The sequence below is a fragment of the Vanacampus margaritifer genome, chromosome 2 (genome assembly GCF_051991255.1).
Source record: "Vanacampus margaritifer isolate UIUO_Vmar chromosome 2, RoL_Vmar_1.0, whole genome shotgun sequence".
Classification (NCBI taxonomy): Eukaryota; Metazoa; Chordata; class Actinopteri; order Syngnathiformes; family Syngnathidae; genus Vanacampus; species Vanacampus margaritifer.
This window is the reverse complement of record NC_135433.1, coordinates 13,038,935-13,054,429: the sequence shown is the minus strand read 5'-3', so window position 1 is coordinate 13,054,429 and position 15,495 is coordinate 13,038,935. Positions and strand designations below refer to the sequence as shown.

The 15,495-nt window shown below is 40.4% G+C and overlaps 1 protein-coding gene across 5 annotated transcripts in view; it reads right to left on the bottom strand.

Moving 5' to 3' along the window:
- cacna1ia (calcium voltage-gated channel subunit alpha1 Ia) overlaps positions 1–15,495 on the bottom strand; it is a 196,179-nt gene that overhangs the window by 70,022 nt on the left and 110,662 nt on the right. For all 5 annotated transcript variants that reach the window (XM_077555589.1, XM_077555590.1, XM_077555591.1 and 2 more), the window contains 3 exons: positions 14,981–15,114; positions 7,433–7,530; positions 3,193–3,352 (listed from right to left, as the gene is read on the bottom strand). In XM_077555589.1, the coding sequence (XP_077411715.1) occupies positions 3,193–3,352; positions 7,433–7,530; positions 14,981–15,114 (392 nt within the window). The remainder of the gene's footprint in view (positions 1–3,192; positions 3,353–7,432; positions 7,531–14,980; positions 15,115–15,495) is intronic.

Genomic DNA, 15,495 nt, shown 5'->3' with positions numbered 1-15,495 from the left:
GGCAGCTGCGGGATGCGCCAATTTCAAGTGTGCCGCTTGCATCACAACTGTAGCGGAACCATTTGTTAACAACAGCCTGTGGCCGTGCGGTTCTTACCAATCAATGATGCTCTCGTGAAAACATTGCTATGTGCTTGCCGCACAGAAGGGCGCACACTATGCGTACGACTTGCTGCTCTCCACCCTCAATGTGCCGCATAGCAATTTGTGCTAATGAGACTGGGACTAAGAGAACAAAAGAAAAACAGAGAAGCCTCTGTCAAGTACGAGAGAATGAATGAAGGCTGTTGCCCCCCAACCTTCCCACCGATGAGGCTGCATTGCGCAGCGTGGCCGTGACAAAAGTCTGGCATCACACTGAGAACACACCTGCTGGTGAAGAGCAAGATGCAGAGAGGGATCAAGGAGTAGCAGCTGTCAAATTTAGTCAAATACGAAGGAAGGATCATCATCCAAAGTTGATTTGAGGACATATTGTGCACTCACCCGAGACTTCATTTGGTACACTTGCACTATCTAAGTGGATCCATCAAGAAAGCTGTTAAAAGTTTAGATAAAAATGCTTAGCTAAGTAGGTATAGATGATACCTAATTAGTGGCAATTCTTATTTTTGCTATCAAGTGACACCATTCAAATACATAAAGAAAAAAAAAACTCATGAAGTCTTATATTTTCTGATTGAAATTGGGCATCGGCCATTGGATATCTGCCAACACAACTGTTAAATGGACTGATTGGATTTACCGTGTTAATGTAAGTCCGACATCAGCACACCATCCATCATCTGCAGACGCACCCACTGTCACAATCTCAACTACAGAAGCGGTGTAGAGATCATTAAATTAGGAAAATAATTGCAGACCACGATCAGTGGAGTAATGCAGAGATTGGCCTAACAGTGGCAAGACTCAGCTCGGACCAATTAAACTGCAATGCTAAATATTATTATCAATCTCAGACATGGGTAACTCAAAATGGACATGTAAATAAACTAAATGACTGGTGGATGCTTATCTACCACGATGCATTTACCGTAACCGTTCCGTCAATATCTATTGATCTTAACATTCAACGATTTAAATTCACTCCAAACAAATTACCGGTATGTTGCTTCATCCACGTATTTCCTTGAGATATAAATCATTTTACTTGCTCCACAATAAACTCTAAATAATGAACTACTTTCAGTGACATCAATTAAACATTGAATATGCAATGTCACCAAGACTTGAGGGTCAATTACATACCATTCAGGTTTAAGTAGATAAAAACACCCCATTCACAATTCAAGTATTTAACATGAACATGAGGAATAAGCGGTTCAGAAAATAGATGGATGGATGATGGATGTTCATATATAGCGCTTTACATTTCCAGTTTTAAATGTCCATATCAAATAACAAATACACAGGTGTACTCTCACCCCCTTTACCAATTTCAATGGACCACTCAACCACATAGCCACGCCGCTCCCAAAAAATACATTTATGGTATACACTATACAATCTAATATGTTAACAGAATGGTGCTATCTATCTGGAGAGAAGACGTGAAGGCGTGAGACTAGAACATGAAGGGACAGAAGGTGTCAGATGGCAAAGTGATTGCTGCACTTGACTGTGACACTCCATTGTTGCCTCTCAACATTAGCTCTTTACTTAGCATAATAGCGCTCAAGTGCTAACTCTAGCACCTTACTAATTAAGCACTCAAGCACACTCTCTCTCCTGCAGGTTTCAATTATATGCAAAATTACGCTTCTCCTATCCTAATAATGCATCTAGCAAAATTGAAAAGTCCACATTGGTCAGCAAATGCATATGAACCAGTCTTGCCGAGAGAAAAAAAGAAAAACTGTACAACTAACAAAACACAAATGACAAAAATCGCCATTTAAGCCTCTTGAGCCAAATGAAGCGCAACAAAAATGCACTGGTTCAAGTTTCCTCATTAAATTACTGAAGAGGTTTCACTTTAGTAAATTTCAGCACTTAACTTTAAGAGGACAAAGCAGACAGGTCTTTGTTCACTGGCGATACGAATCCGCTTTCCATCTAGCTATTACAAGTGTCTTTACCGTCCAATGCATCAGCATTACCAGAGAAGAAACAAAGCAGTATTGATATAGACACATATAGGATCATGCGACATACTGAATGTGTTTCTGCATTGGTTGTTGCCGTGCTAGCCACATGAAAAAGATGCAAGAGAATGAATGCCATGTAATCAAACACTCAGACACACAAGGTGAATGTCAGTGTGACACAGACAGGCGGCAGGCGTGTTGGCGTGTCGTGAATATGTAGGCATGCAGCTGAAAACTAATCCTATTCTTAGACGGCAAGGACAAGGAGAAGGCAACACTTGGAGGAGGAAAGAACACAAACAAATACATGTGTAGAGAATACTTCTAAATTATTGGAAGGTTTTGGTAATTTAGGTGAATTTAACGACAATCACATTCACTTTTACTTGTGACTGTCCCGCGTTGGTCAAATGACATCATCATAATCAAGGCAATATCTTATATATATATACATCATATCACAAATCATTACTAATTGTAAGTCCCCACGTGGGCTGCTATTTATTTATGGATGTTGAAATGTGCTTGAGAGCAAATCTAATCTAATCTAACCCTAACCCTTCATGTCTGATCAATTTCGTCTAACGCCACCATTTCTTGACTGTGTGGGAGCCTCATGAGATTACATGCTCTCAGGATTGAAAGTCTCTTTTAAGAAAAAAAAAGTAAAACTCGTTAAAAGCATTTGAGAAGACCCGTTTCATTAAAAATCAATAACTGAAATTTTTTGCTGCAGAAGGAAGCCACAAAGGGTACGTTTTGTATGCAGATTAATTTCTATCTATTATGCTGTCTGGTCAGCTCATCGTTTTCTTTATTGCATCACTCATGGCTCTTAGAAGTGTGAAATTTTTTTGGGGAAGATGACGTAACTAACCGCATTTGTTCAACTTCTGGTAAGTATTATGTTGGGTGCTCGGCATGAATGCAGATTTTATTAGCATGGTTGGAAGCGGCAATTAATTGTAAATTTCCATCATTTTTAAATGAGTTATTACTTTTACATGTTTTCAAGAATATATGACATTTTTTTCTAGGTGTGCTGGGCATTAAATATTCTCAATTCAATTTGAATTAGGACTTTACACAGCAAGAATGATCTTACAAGGTGAAGTTCTCTTCCAGGTAACAGCGGTTGCGAAGCAGCCCCGCCCACAGCTGCACACCAATGATTCCGAAGATGAAGAAGACAAAGAAGCAGAGCAGGAGAACGTTGCCCAGCATGGGTAGCGTGTCCAGCAGCAGGTTGACCAGGATACGCATACCTGCAGGTGAATTAGAATTAAAATCACTCAAATAAGTCATTGCTGAGGCTTGAACAAATGTCAGTGCCAACATAAGTTCTTTGTAAAGATCTCTAAAAGCAACTAGAAATGGTACAGCCTCTGCACGGATTGGTAGTTCAGCAGTGGGAGATAACAGTTTCTCCAGAGGAGGCGGGATACATCAGACAAACACTTGCCAGGCAATGCTGAGAAAAGGAGATTTGAACGAACCAATCTGGTAAAGTGAGGATAACACAAATACATGCAACAGCCCAACTCGAAGGGTGCACGTCTTGCTCGTGACTAGAGGCAGCTTAATTAGATGCAATCATATTCCCTGCCAAAATGATGACCTCATCTCCTGTGTATGAATCGTCCCGTTGTGGTGACATGTTGAGATGTGATTAGTGGCATCTGAGGACAGGGGGTTGGACTGACGGGCTAGAGAGGTGAAATCCACTGATGAGATCAAAGCCAGCACATATAGGTACCTGGCGTGCATGTGTGTGTGTGTGTGTGTTGCCAATGCTGTGAGGACCAGTCATCAGTGATGACACAAAACGGCAACATCTTATATAAGGTTTGTTAAGGATTAGGGTTGGTCAAATTTGGGGTTGTTAGTAAATATGTTTATATACACTACAGTACTCACAGAGAAAAAATACAATTATAAATAAATTAGGGTTGTCAAAATGAGCGTGTTAATTTTGACTTAATTTAAAGTTCCTTTAACGCCACAAATTATTTTAAACACGTGATTAACTCATTCACAGTCATTAACGGCTATAGACGTCAAAAATTCATTTCAACAATTTCTATTAGTTTCACATTTTTTTTAGTATGAAAACCTAGGATTTTTTTTTTTTATTGTACATTTAGAATAGATATAAAATTTGTGATTAATCGTGAGTTAACTATTGAAGTCATGCGATTAATTAAAATTAAAAAATTTAATCGTCTGACACCCCAATTTTTTTTTATTTTCTTCTTTTTTTTATTAGGGGCATCAGGCGATTATTTTTTTCAAAAAAATTGTAATTAATCACATGACTTCACTAGTTAATCAAAAATGTTATATCTGCTCTAAATGTACAATACATTTTTTTCTAGGTTTTCATACTCTTGTTAACAAAAGTGGAAAAAAGGTGAAACTAATAGAAATAGTTCAAATGAATTTTTTACATCTATAGTCGTCAATGGCAGTGAATGAGTTAATGACCGCCCCCTTACTTGGAAAGCCTGTACTCGGGGAATTCCAGTCGCAACGCAGCAGACACTTTCATATCAAAATAAAGCAAAAATGCATATATTTGGAGACTGGGGTCAAGTTGTATTTTACAATTTTAAAAATGTGCAGAATTTCACAAGTTACTTCATGTTAAAGTTTATATAGCACTGAGCTGTCGCCAACGTCTTACAAATGCAATTATGCCATCTAGTGGTAGAAAAATTAAATCAATATCACACTCGTTTTTTTTTACAGTACAGTACATCTTTTAAATTTTAAATACATTTGATGAATTATTATGAAATTACTGTATCAATGACTAAAAGATGCAGACATATTTCTATTAATCTAACATTTTTTCCCACTTTTATGTTAACAAGAGTATGAAACTTAAAAAAATATTGTTCATTTTATTGTACATTTAGAACAGATACAACATTTGAGATTAATCGTGAGTTAACTATTGAAGCCTGACACCCCTGAAATAAATAAATAATAAAATAAATGTCACCCAAAAGCCTGACTACCCCAAACTTTTGTAGTGTTGAGTAGTGACTAAAAGAAAACTGCATGTTTGCAATCATCATCATGGGCATGACTGTTGTCTTTGATGAATGTGTTTGTGTTTTTCAGGGCCGCGCTGTGATTAGTGAGTAACAGCTCAACAGTAGGCTAATGTGGCAGAAACACAACAGTGCATTTATTCTGCGGAAGCCATGAGTGACAGGTGAGAAGCTGAGAAATGAGACAATGCTGGCAATGACTCACAAGTAGACAAAATTTAGAGCAGACACCTGTAGTTCAGCCACCTAATACAATCACATTTTTAAAAATGATTTGCACAAGTGATCTCAACCATTCCGTAATGCAGTTGCTAATAGGATATATCATCCAACCCAGGCGATGACACATTTGAAATTTGAGATCATTTGGACAGACATGAAGGCAGTGGTTGCTGATTTTATCAGACACGCTGTAAATGACATAAGGCATGACAATAATGTGTTACTTTGAAAGTGTCACACACTGTCTTGACTAATTTTCTCATCAAATGCAGAGCACAAGTGTTGCTTGTGTATGAGTCGGCATGCGCTAGTGTGTGTGTGTCTGGTGGCAGCTCGAGGCAAGTCTAAATGTGTTTGTTCCCAAGGGGCCTTGTCATTAGACCGGAGTTCCATTAGTCCTAATTGGGTGAGGAGAGGGTGCGATTGAGAGATGGTGAACGAGAATGAGGCACGGCCTGAAGGAGCACCAAGAAGTGACACAAGAAAAAGAAAGAACTCAGGGAAAGGAAAACGCAACAAAACATTTGGAAGGAACACATTAACAGGAGTGTAAAGACTCTTTTTTCACATCGTAATTTCTCTCAGTGACAATACCAGGTTGTGGTGACAGGCGACCCCCCTCTAACCATATGTACCCACTTCCTATTCACTAAAAGCTCGCGTTGTATTGCATTTGGCACTACTTCCGTCTCACACCAATTTCTTCAATAAAAGAAAACCCAACACACTCCATCTCTCTCATTCATGCAGTAGTGAGTGCACTGCAAGGGACTATTATCCGACAATTTGTCAGGGGGGTTACAAATTGAGGTGTACAAGGGGTGAGGTTGCACACGCACTCCGGTTGTCTGTGGGCAAAGCAGCGCTCTAACAAAACGAGGAACAAATAGTCTGAAGCCCCGCCGCTTCCTCACCTCTAATGGGGTCACGACGAGAGGACGGAACCGGGTCACCGCAAAGTAATTACACACAGGGTCACTAGGAACAAACAGCTAGGACATACAATACAATGAAATATTGTAATCTACGCATTGTTACAGTGAGATACAAATATGCATGAATCTGCTGCCGGGTGTTTTTTAGCTATGATGTATTATTATTATTATTATTATTATTAATATTATTGTTTAAGAATGAAGCATCTTTGTTGACATTAGTGGCTATACAGCACAATTTGGAGTTATTTACTTATAATTATGTGAATCATTTCTATCAATATGACAAGCAGTTGGCTAGCTAGTTAGCGAGCCTTAGATTCCAGAATTTACAGAACTGAATGATGTATGCCGCCATGTTTAATAAATGGTTTACTTCCCCAAAGGTGTTTGTTATGTGGACCAACACAACGCTAAGTGAGGAGGTGAGGAGTGGATAAGCTTACCGCCCATTCACGGCATCAAGAAGCCTGTTAGCTTGCGAGCTAGCTGATGGCTAGCGCCTTTCAACAGAATGTGGCTAGGCATGAGAAAGACTAGATGCAGTTGTGCTGTATTTAATTGACAGCTAGTCGTGGGTTCAGTGCATTCAGCAGACACGCCCACAGTATCTGAGAGCAGAGCGAACGGCTTAACTTTTCATGATATTGAAGCCTCGTTTTATATACTTGACTTTTTTTTTTTTTACTCATTTACATTTTTCAGGGTTCCTAAAAACACTCTTTTGTGGTTTGTCAGATTTAGAAGACATTTTTATGTTCACTTTACAGGGAGTTTAATTAAACTAAAGCTAGCACAGTGGACTACTTTATAGCACATCTGCCCTCCACTTAAAAGGTACTGGGTTCTAACCTTAATGAGGACAGCTGTTCAACTTCAACCCAATTTTGACCGAGTTAAGAAGCATTAATAGCAAAATTCTACCTGGTGGTGCTTGTCTGAGCTGAGATTTGTCTAGCTACAATTAGTGATTAAGGGTAGCCTGAATGTTTAATGATCCCAATGGAGAACAGGTGTCATGGCAGCACAGACATAATACATATAAATGGATTTCATGAAGATGCAGAACAGGGTACAGCGCCAAGACACACACTGGGTTCCATGGCACAAATAGATTAAAAGTTGCCCTCACTTGGCACTCTGTTGATGGCTTTCAGGGGTCGAAGGACTCGCACCGTCCTAATGGCTGACAGGTTGATGTTCTGCAGGTCCAGAGAGTATTCTACCATGCTGGAGATAGAAAAATAGGAGAGAGAATGAAGAACACTTTAATCTTCCTGTTGTCAAAATATGTCAAACAGACAAGCATGGCTCCAGGTGGACCAAAGATCCCTAGTTGGGTTTTAGCTTCAGTGGTCAATGTTTTGATCTAATCTCACCTGTCCCAGTAGTGTTGGATATGAGTAGCAGTCCAGAGGCAGGGGAAGGGAATTACATGAAAGAGAGGTGAGGAGGAGAATGAGGGCAGGGGAAAAAAGAAGGCTTCATATTCCAAGTGTTGCCTGCAGGATGCTGTGGCTCACTTAAAAGCTGGCATCTGTTAGCAAGTTTCCACAGCATGGCTAAGCTGTTTGCGCCCCCCAAAGCCAAACCACTTTCACAGGAGAATGCTTGATGGGTGTTTAATGTGTGTATTTGAAACACGTCTGTTTTAATGGAGAGTGACACATTTTTTCTTCTTCTTCTGTTTTTGTTTTTACCACAGAAATAAAGGACTTTTTAACACAATAACAAATTTCAGGACGATGTTGGACCTTTTATTAGTTCTGATTTCAATTTATTATCCCCACAAGAGATACCTTAAATTTCAACCAGTGTGAAATTGTGAATGTGCATGTGAATGAATAGTTGTAAGTTAGGCCCGCCGCACAACCAATCAATCCACTGATGTTTTTCAATTGCAGCACATGTACCAACGCTCTGCAATGGAAAAACTGAGGAAATCAAATGGAAAAAAGAGGAAATCAACAAAACAAAACTAATTTCCTTACAATAATATGTTCTATGCGCCCCCACTAATTTAAAAACAGCATTCTGATTAATGTTGTTGAGTTAAGCAGCAAAATCCACCCATTTTTATCCATCTCAGGGGGCGGCCATTTTGCCACTTGCTGTCGACAGAAAATGACATCACAGTTGCTCAAGGGCTAATGCTGCATTCAAGGAAGGTCGGGAGTCGGATTTATCATAGTTGGCTTTTCCCAGTTCCGACTTGAAAGTGTTCAAGGCATAAGTAAACAACCAAAATGGCGGATAGTGATAATTAGTTTTTTTAATTTTGGTCCTCAAAACTCATTTTGACCTCCAGCAAACTTGCCTTCTTGCAATTTTACTTTATTTATGTATTTATCTTATTTCAAAAGCATTTCATACAGTTCAGTAGTTCGCCGTATAATTTCATGCAAGGAGAAAGCGGCATACTGTCACGTACGTTGTGTTACATGAAGCTGTTAAATATTTATGAAAGAAGGAAGCTATCTAGTTTTATACTCGAGTAAACTGCGTTTTACCATTCACGGTCTGTGTTGCCAAATGGGTGCCCATTGTACAGTGACGTCGGTCAGTGAAGTCGTCCTTTTTTTTCCCGACTTCGCAAGTAGGATTTTCGACTTCAAGGGGGTGTTCCCATACACACGTCAGAAATGTCCGACTTCCCACTTTCCCCGAATACAGCATAAAGTAATGTCCTATCAAGGCGCACCAGATTTCTGAATTTGGTCATGTGACATCCGCAAGCTGAGCTGTGATTGGTTGTTATCTGAGCCCTGAGCAACTGTGATATCATTTTCAGTTGACGGCAAATGCAAAATGGCCGCCCCCTGAGCTGGATAAAAAGCAGTGGATTTTGCTACTTAATTCATATTACACAAGTGCAATATTAATCAAAATGCTGCGTTTAGACTATAGATCATATTGTAAATATTTTTTTTGTGGTAACTTATCTTTAAGGCTAAATATAGTATACTGAACTATATAATTTTTGAATGAACCAAAAAAACAATGTAAACACTTTGACGTTATTGTCAAGGAAAAAAGTGGATTGCCACAAAAAGAGGAAACAGACGACAAGGCGGAAACGTCTTTTTTGTGTTAGTTTTCATGAGACCTTGCACATTTTTGATTGGGTGTTACATCTGCGACATTACGACGCTGTTCACTGGCAATCCCAAATTTAGAATTTCAGCAAAACCACTGACTGAGGGTCAGCCGCCCATGAGACCTAGCCGCCGACAGTCCACTTGGATTCAGCCGTATAAGTCGGCGTGTGGCGGGTCTTAAGCGCGTTTGTGCACAACATTGCTGTGGCTGGGGCTACAACAGTGTTGAGGCAGCATGACACCAGCAGCGTCACCACTCCGACACTCAGGCTAATATCATCTAGCGGCTTAACAACACACAGCAACCTGTCTCTCACTAGGACAGGGAAGATTTTCACTTCGGCATTGACTCATCAGCTTGACAGCAGCTCACACTTGAGTCGGAGCGGTTGCAACAAGGGTTGAACTGTTGTAGCCCACAGCTGACAGGCAACAGCTCAAGCTGCTAATTGTATCCCCCAGCAAGCGAGGGGACCACAGAGCATTTGGGATGGTGTTGCTCCACTGGGCGCAGTTTTCAACTGATTTTCTTCAAACTTTCAGGGAATATTTTGGAAAGGATTGTGATTTGGGGGGGCAGTAGCTAAGTCGGTAAGTACTTGAGCATTGGGACTGGAGGGTTAGGGTTCAAATTCCTCTGAGGATGAACATACATGTGAACTCCAGATTCCAATATAGTTTACGTTGAGCAGTGGATTTAGTGAACTGTCCTTTAAAATGACTGTCTAATCTTTAAATTTGTAACCTTCCTAAAATGGTGGAAACCTGATCTCTAAGTATAAAACATGTTTTAATTGTACTGTCTGTATTAAAGATACTTTTTTTTTTTTTAAACTGTACTTTTTTTTTTTTAACTGAGTTACAGCAGCTGATGCTAAGGCCTAATCACAATCCTTTAATGTGCTCTGGCAGAGACAACAGTTTTGATCAGCCGTCCTAGATATTAGGGATTATGAATTGATATTACAACATATATTATCCCATATTTGACACGGTCTACAGGCATCTCGGGTACTACACTCCTATGGTTCATCTCCTACCGCTCCAACCGTCATCACTTTGTCTATGCCAACAACTCTAAGTGCAGCACTTCCCCAGTCACCTATGGAGTTCCCCAAGGTTCGCTGCTCAGCGCCCTCCTGTTCACAATCTACATGTTCCCAATCGGTCAAAAGATTCACCACCCTGGACTCAATTTTCACTGCTACGCTGACGATACTCAACATTTTCACCAAATTCATCACCTCCATCATTCTCTCCAGTATAAACAGCTGCTTCCCTGCTATAAAAATATTGGATACAAAAAATTTAAAACAACAATTAACTCTTTGACTGCCAAGCATTTTCAGAAAAGAGAACATGTGGGTGCCAGCTGATTTAAGCATTTTGACTGATCTTTCAAGGTCCACAGAAAATTTTGTGTTTGGACTATGGAAACACAGATACTACCAAATGGAAGATTGAACTCTCATCTTTCATCGGGGAAAAAAAGTTTGTTTCTACCTTATTCCGTTTTTCAGTAATCAACAATAGAAAATAGGTTAGTTTCACCCAAATGCTCTGTTTTGGACCAAAATACGTAGAAATCAAGCTTTTTGTGAAACGATATTATTTCATGCACCCTAGTGAATTTGACACCTTTTTTTTCCATGAATGATGCCACAAACACCTAAACAGTGCTTTACTTCTATAAAACACTACCACCAACAATGGAAAAGTGTTTTTTGATAGCAAAATACGTTTATTTACATTCAACAGTGTAACAATTTGACAAAACAATTTGGCAAACTATTTACAAATGTGTGCAACTGTGGCACTATTTACAATTGTGTGGATGTTTCAACTACACAGTTTTTCTTTTTGTGATGTATATTGTGTAACAGTCCCCTGCGTGCAAGGGGACGCAGCAGGATTTGCACCACAGATTAGTTTCACTGCGATTGCCCCTTCGCGTGCTGACCCTACACTTTCTTGCCGGCCTTTTTTTCCGGGGAGTAGCAGGTATGTACTGCAGTGTGTGTTTGGCCATGTTGCCATCAAGTCTACTCTCAGGATCATGATACGGTGACCTGGTGTTACGTCTGGCTTCCTCATGTCCTTCAGTTCCTACCATTCCTACAGTTCCTAGTAGTTACCGGGTGGTAACAGATGTTCTGATCCATCTTATCCACTCCATTCATGGTGGCATCGTAGTCCATAACCAGTGTCTTCTCCGTGATCAGACTGTACCCACTCCTCCGATGAATATGCATTGGACTCGGGGTACTCTTCATCGTCCGATTGAACGTCCACCTGAGCAGAAGTGCTCGGTTGTGCACCGCGTTTTCCGGCGTTAGCATCGCTAGCCGGTGAGGCTTCACGACGTGATCATAGCCGCCGCGTCAACGCTTCCAACTTCGGCGTCAACCTCGAAGTCACCATCATCATCATCGTCGTCATCAATGTGCTCTTTAGCATTGGTCGATGCTTTTCGTCTTTGAAAAAAATGCTCAAGCGTGAGCTGCTTGCAACCAGTCGCCATTTTCGCTTCCTCAGCCATTCTCCCCTCAACACTCTAGCTCCGCCTCACGTCTTCTAGTGACTCCTACCCGATCTTGTCCAAGGAGAGTCATCGCTGCCCTCTAGTGCCCAAAAATAGTCATTATACTAACTCGATCCGCTTGATACTTTCAGCACAGCTGGCCAAGGCTTTCCTCCACCCGTTTCCAAAAAAACATAGTTAACGTCTTTTTGGCGGCCCTCATTTGGATTTTACTAAACGTTAAACGTTTTTGGCGGTCAAAGAGTTAACCTGAACTCTTCATCGGACCCAAATCTCTTCTTCCCTTGACAGACCTTTTCCCTCCTCATTGACGATCACTCTGTCACAAACCATCGCAACCTTGTCATCATAATGTACTCCACCTTTATACCAATCACATCACTATGGTAAATGGACTGCTTTTTATATAGTGCTTTAACCTACACTACATGGCACACAAAGCACTTTACAAAGCCTCACTTTCACCCATTCACACACATATTATTACACCAATGGGGCTGCTGCTGTGGTTCAGCGTCTTGCTCAAGGACACTTCGACATGGTCACCAGGCGTGTGGATCAACAACCTCACGGATGGGAGAAGACCACTCTACCACTGAGTCATGCCGCTCTAGCATTCTTTTTCCACCTCTGCTACATTGCACACCTCCGTGCCTCCCTTTCCCAGACCACAGCTGAGATCCTCCTCCCGACCTTTAAGTCCCTCTATAACCTGGCCACTCGCTACCTCCGCTCTGCTGACTCCACCCTCCCCACACCCATCACCCGGACCAAGCATTCGCCACAACTGTCCCCGCACTCTGGAACTCACTCCCACAACACATCAGGAACTCAGGCTCATTACAAAAACTTCAAATCCCTCCTCAAAACCCACCTGATCTGTCTCTTCATTAATTAATTTCTTTCATTTTGTTGTCTTTAGTAATGTCATTGTTGTCTGTTTTTGTTGTCGTTGTTTAATCTTTTTTTTTTTGTTAAGCATCTTTGAGGGTCCAAATAAAACACTATACCAATTGAATGTTGTAGTTATTATTATTATTATTATTACTTTGCGAAAAAGACTACCAATGCTCCCAGTAAAAGCATTTGAAGTACTCCCTGTGTGAGAGTGTGTTGACATTCATGTCCCAGTGTTATGCTAAAAAATGTTACACTGCATGTGTGATCCTGCAGATTGATGGAACCTTCACAGACTAAAGAAGGGCTAAAGTATTGTTTCGGGGCCAACCTTTTCCAGCTACCTCAAATACAATCATATCTGTGCTCAACTAATTGAATGTGGATAGCTGAGATCCCGATTAAGGGCTAAAATGTCAAAAGGGAGTTGTTAAACGAAGCGCAACATACTTACCTTGGTGTCCTGAGCTTGATGGCAGATAAGACTTGGTGTTTTATGCCACACAGGTGGATTTAGCTAGTGACACAATATGAGACACCGACAAAACAATTCACAGTTGGATTGGTGATCCCATTACATCTGGGCTTCATTTGGATAAATTAAATATTATAACTGTGCCTCAGAGTGCAGCAGTCGATTGCCCACGTGTGTGTGTGTGTGTGTACACATACATTAGAGACATGTCTCGTGCTGTACACATCAATCAGGCCACAGTGTTTGAGAAAGTAATTAGTGGCTAACCTAAAGCCTCCAGCGTAGGTATGCATGCTTTCATTTAATATTGGTTGTGTATGTTCATAACAGTATGAAAAAGTCTATGGAGAATCCGACGGTGGGAAAGACCCAAGGAGAAGATGGAGCTTTGACAGCGAAGAAGAAGCCTTAAGACGCAAAATGTCAAAGCCCGCAGGGACCTAACTGTCAAATTAGCAATGTGCTTGCTTCAAAGTTGCCATTATAGTTGAGTTTTCCTTGTGAACAAAGCACTTTTCCTGCATCATTGTCATTAAATATGCTCACATTTGACAGTAATACAGTAAATACAGTATAGATATAAATATTTCTAGATGCAGCAAAAAATCTGTGACAGACTGCTTACATACATGGTTTTACTTGTGCAGTACAGTCGGAAGAACAAGCCTGGTGGATGCCCATAAAGACTTGCTTCAGTTCACTTTTCCTGCATACTGACAGGCTAAATCGTGCAGCGTATAAAATAAAACCATCCAAATGAGGTTAAAAATAAAGAACGGTATCTGACCAATATATCATTTGGAGACTGTACCTTGAGTTAAATCCCTATTGCCTCAGTAATTTAGTAGACCTGCACAGAAATACACATTGGGAATAAGAGAGTCTGAATCTACCGGAGAATATATAAATTAAAATGGAAATACCTTCTTTTTTTTTTCTTAAGTAAGTCTCATACCGCAGGGTATGAACTGGGCTAGCCTCGGCTATGCTATATCTTGGGGTTTAAAACACATTTATAGCGTATTAAAGGGTGGAAAAGAAAATCTTATGGCAGGAGTGTGAGTGAGGTGGTAACACTGAGAAAAAGAGCTAATAGCAGACTGCCAACCGAGATTTGGCCTGGCACCGTTGGTACTGCCCTCAGTAATTAGCTCGGACGCTAATCTAGAGGATGTGTGGAAGTGAAATGAAGGCAGAGGCAGTTGTACAAAAGCACAAACTCTCCCCGAGGAAGGCACACATGCAGATTAAACAAAGCCAGGTATAACCTGACAGACTAATTGAGCAATTTAGTCATTTGCTGAGTAATTTTGTGCCCCCATAGACACTCACAAAAACACCACGGGCAATTGGGAATCCACTGAAAATAAATTGTTTCAATTCAAATGAAGACAAATGTCCCTTCACCTTACCACACTCTACCTTATCTGCTGTTTGACTGTGACTAATCCATCACACTAACATATGCTAACTTATGCAACTTTGACATATTTATAGCTGTTCTCAAAGGAGATACATCATACACACTCATAAGCATATTTGTTTTTCACTGGAAAGGGCATAACTCCACATTAACAAGCTATTTCTAAATGGCTGCCATGTAGCCTTGTTTCCTTAAAAGTGTATTTTGCTTTTAGTGTGAGGTGAACCATGCATGGTCTAGCTTACCCAGTCATGACAATGAAGAAGTCCAGCCTGTTCCAAGTATCTCCCAGGTAACAGTGACGACCAAAGATTCCAAGAGCCACCATCTTCACCACCATCTCCAGTGCAAAAAAGATGTAGATGAAGGCATCGAAGGCCTGTGAGAAATGTCGATGACAATAGTCTTGGTGAGTGATTCAGTGAGTATGCAACAATTTAGGGCAGTATTCTCTTTTGTTAGAAGCAAATAAATAGAAGACATTTTGAAAAAGGTGAAGACCTTTCCAGAATCGACAGTTGTTTTACAAGAGATGCACAGGTTGCCTTTGTTCTGCAGGACATGTAATTTACCCAGAAGGCCTTTTAACACATTTTCTAGGTCAGGGGGAAAATGTGTTGGATTCAGTTCTGACCTTTTTTCAATTCAAAGGTCTCAGAACAATCCATGAGCAGTTTTCCAACTTGAACAGGCAATTTTACATCTTTTTAAGACTAGTTCACACTTTAGTTATTTTCATTCTACATCCTTTTAAATACTG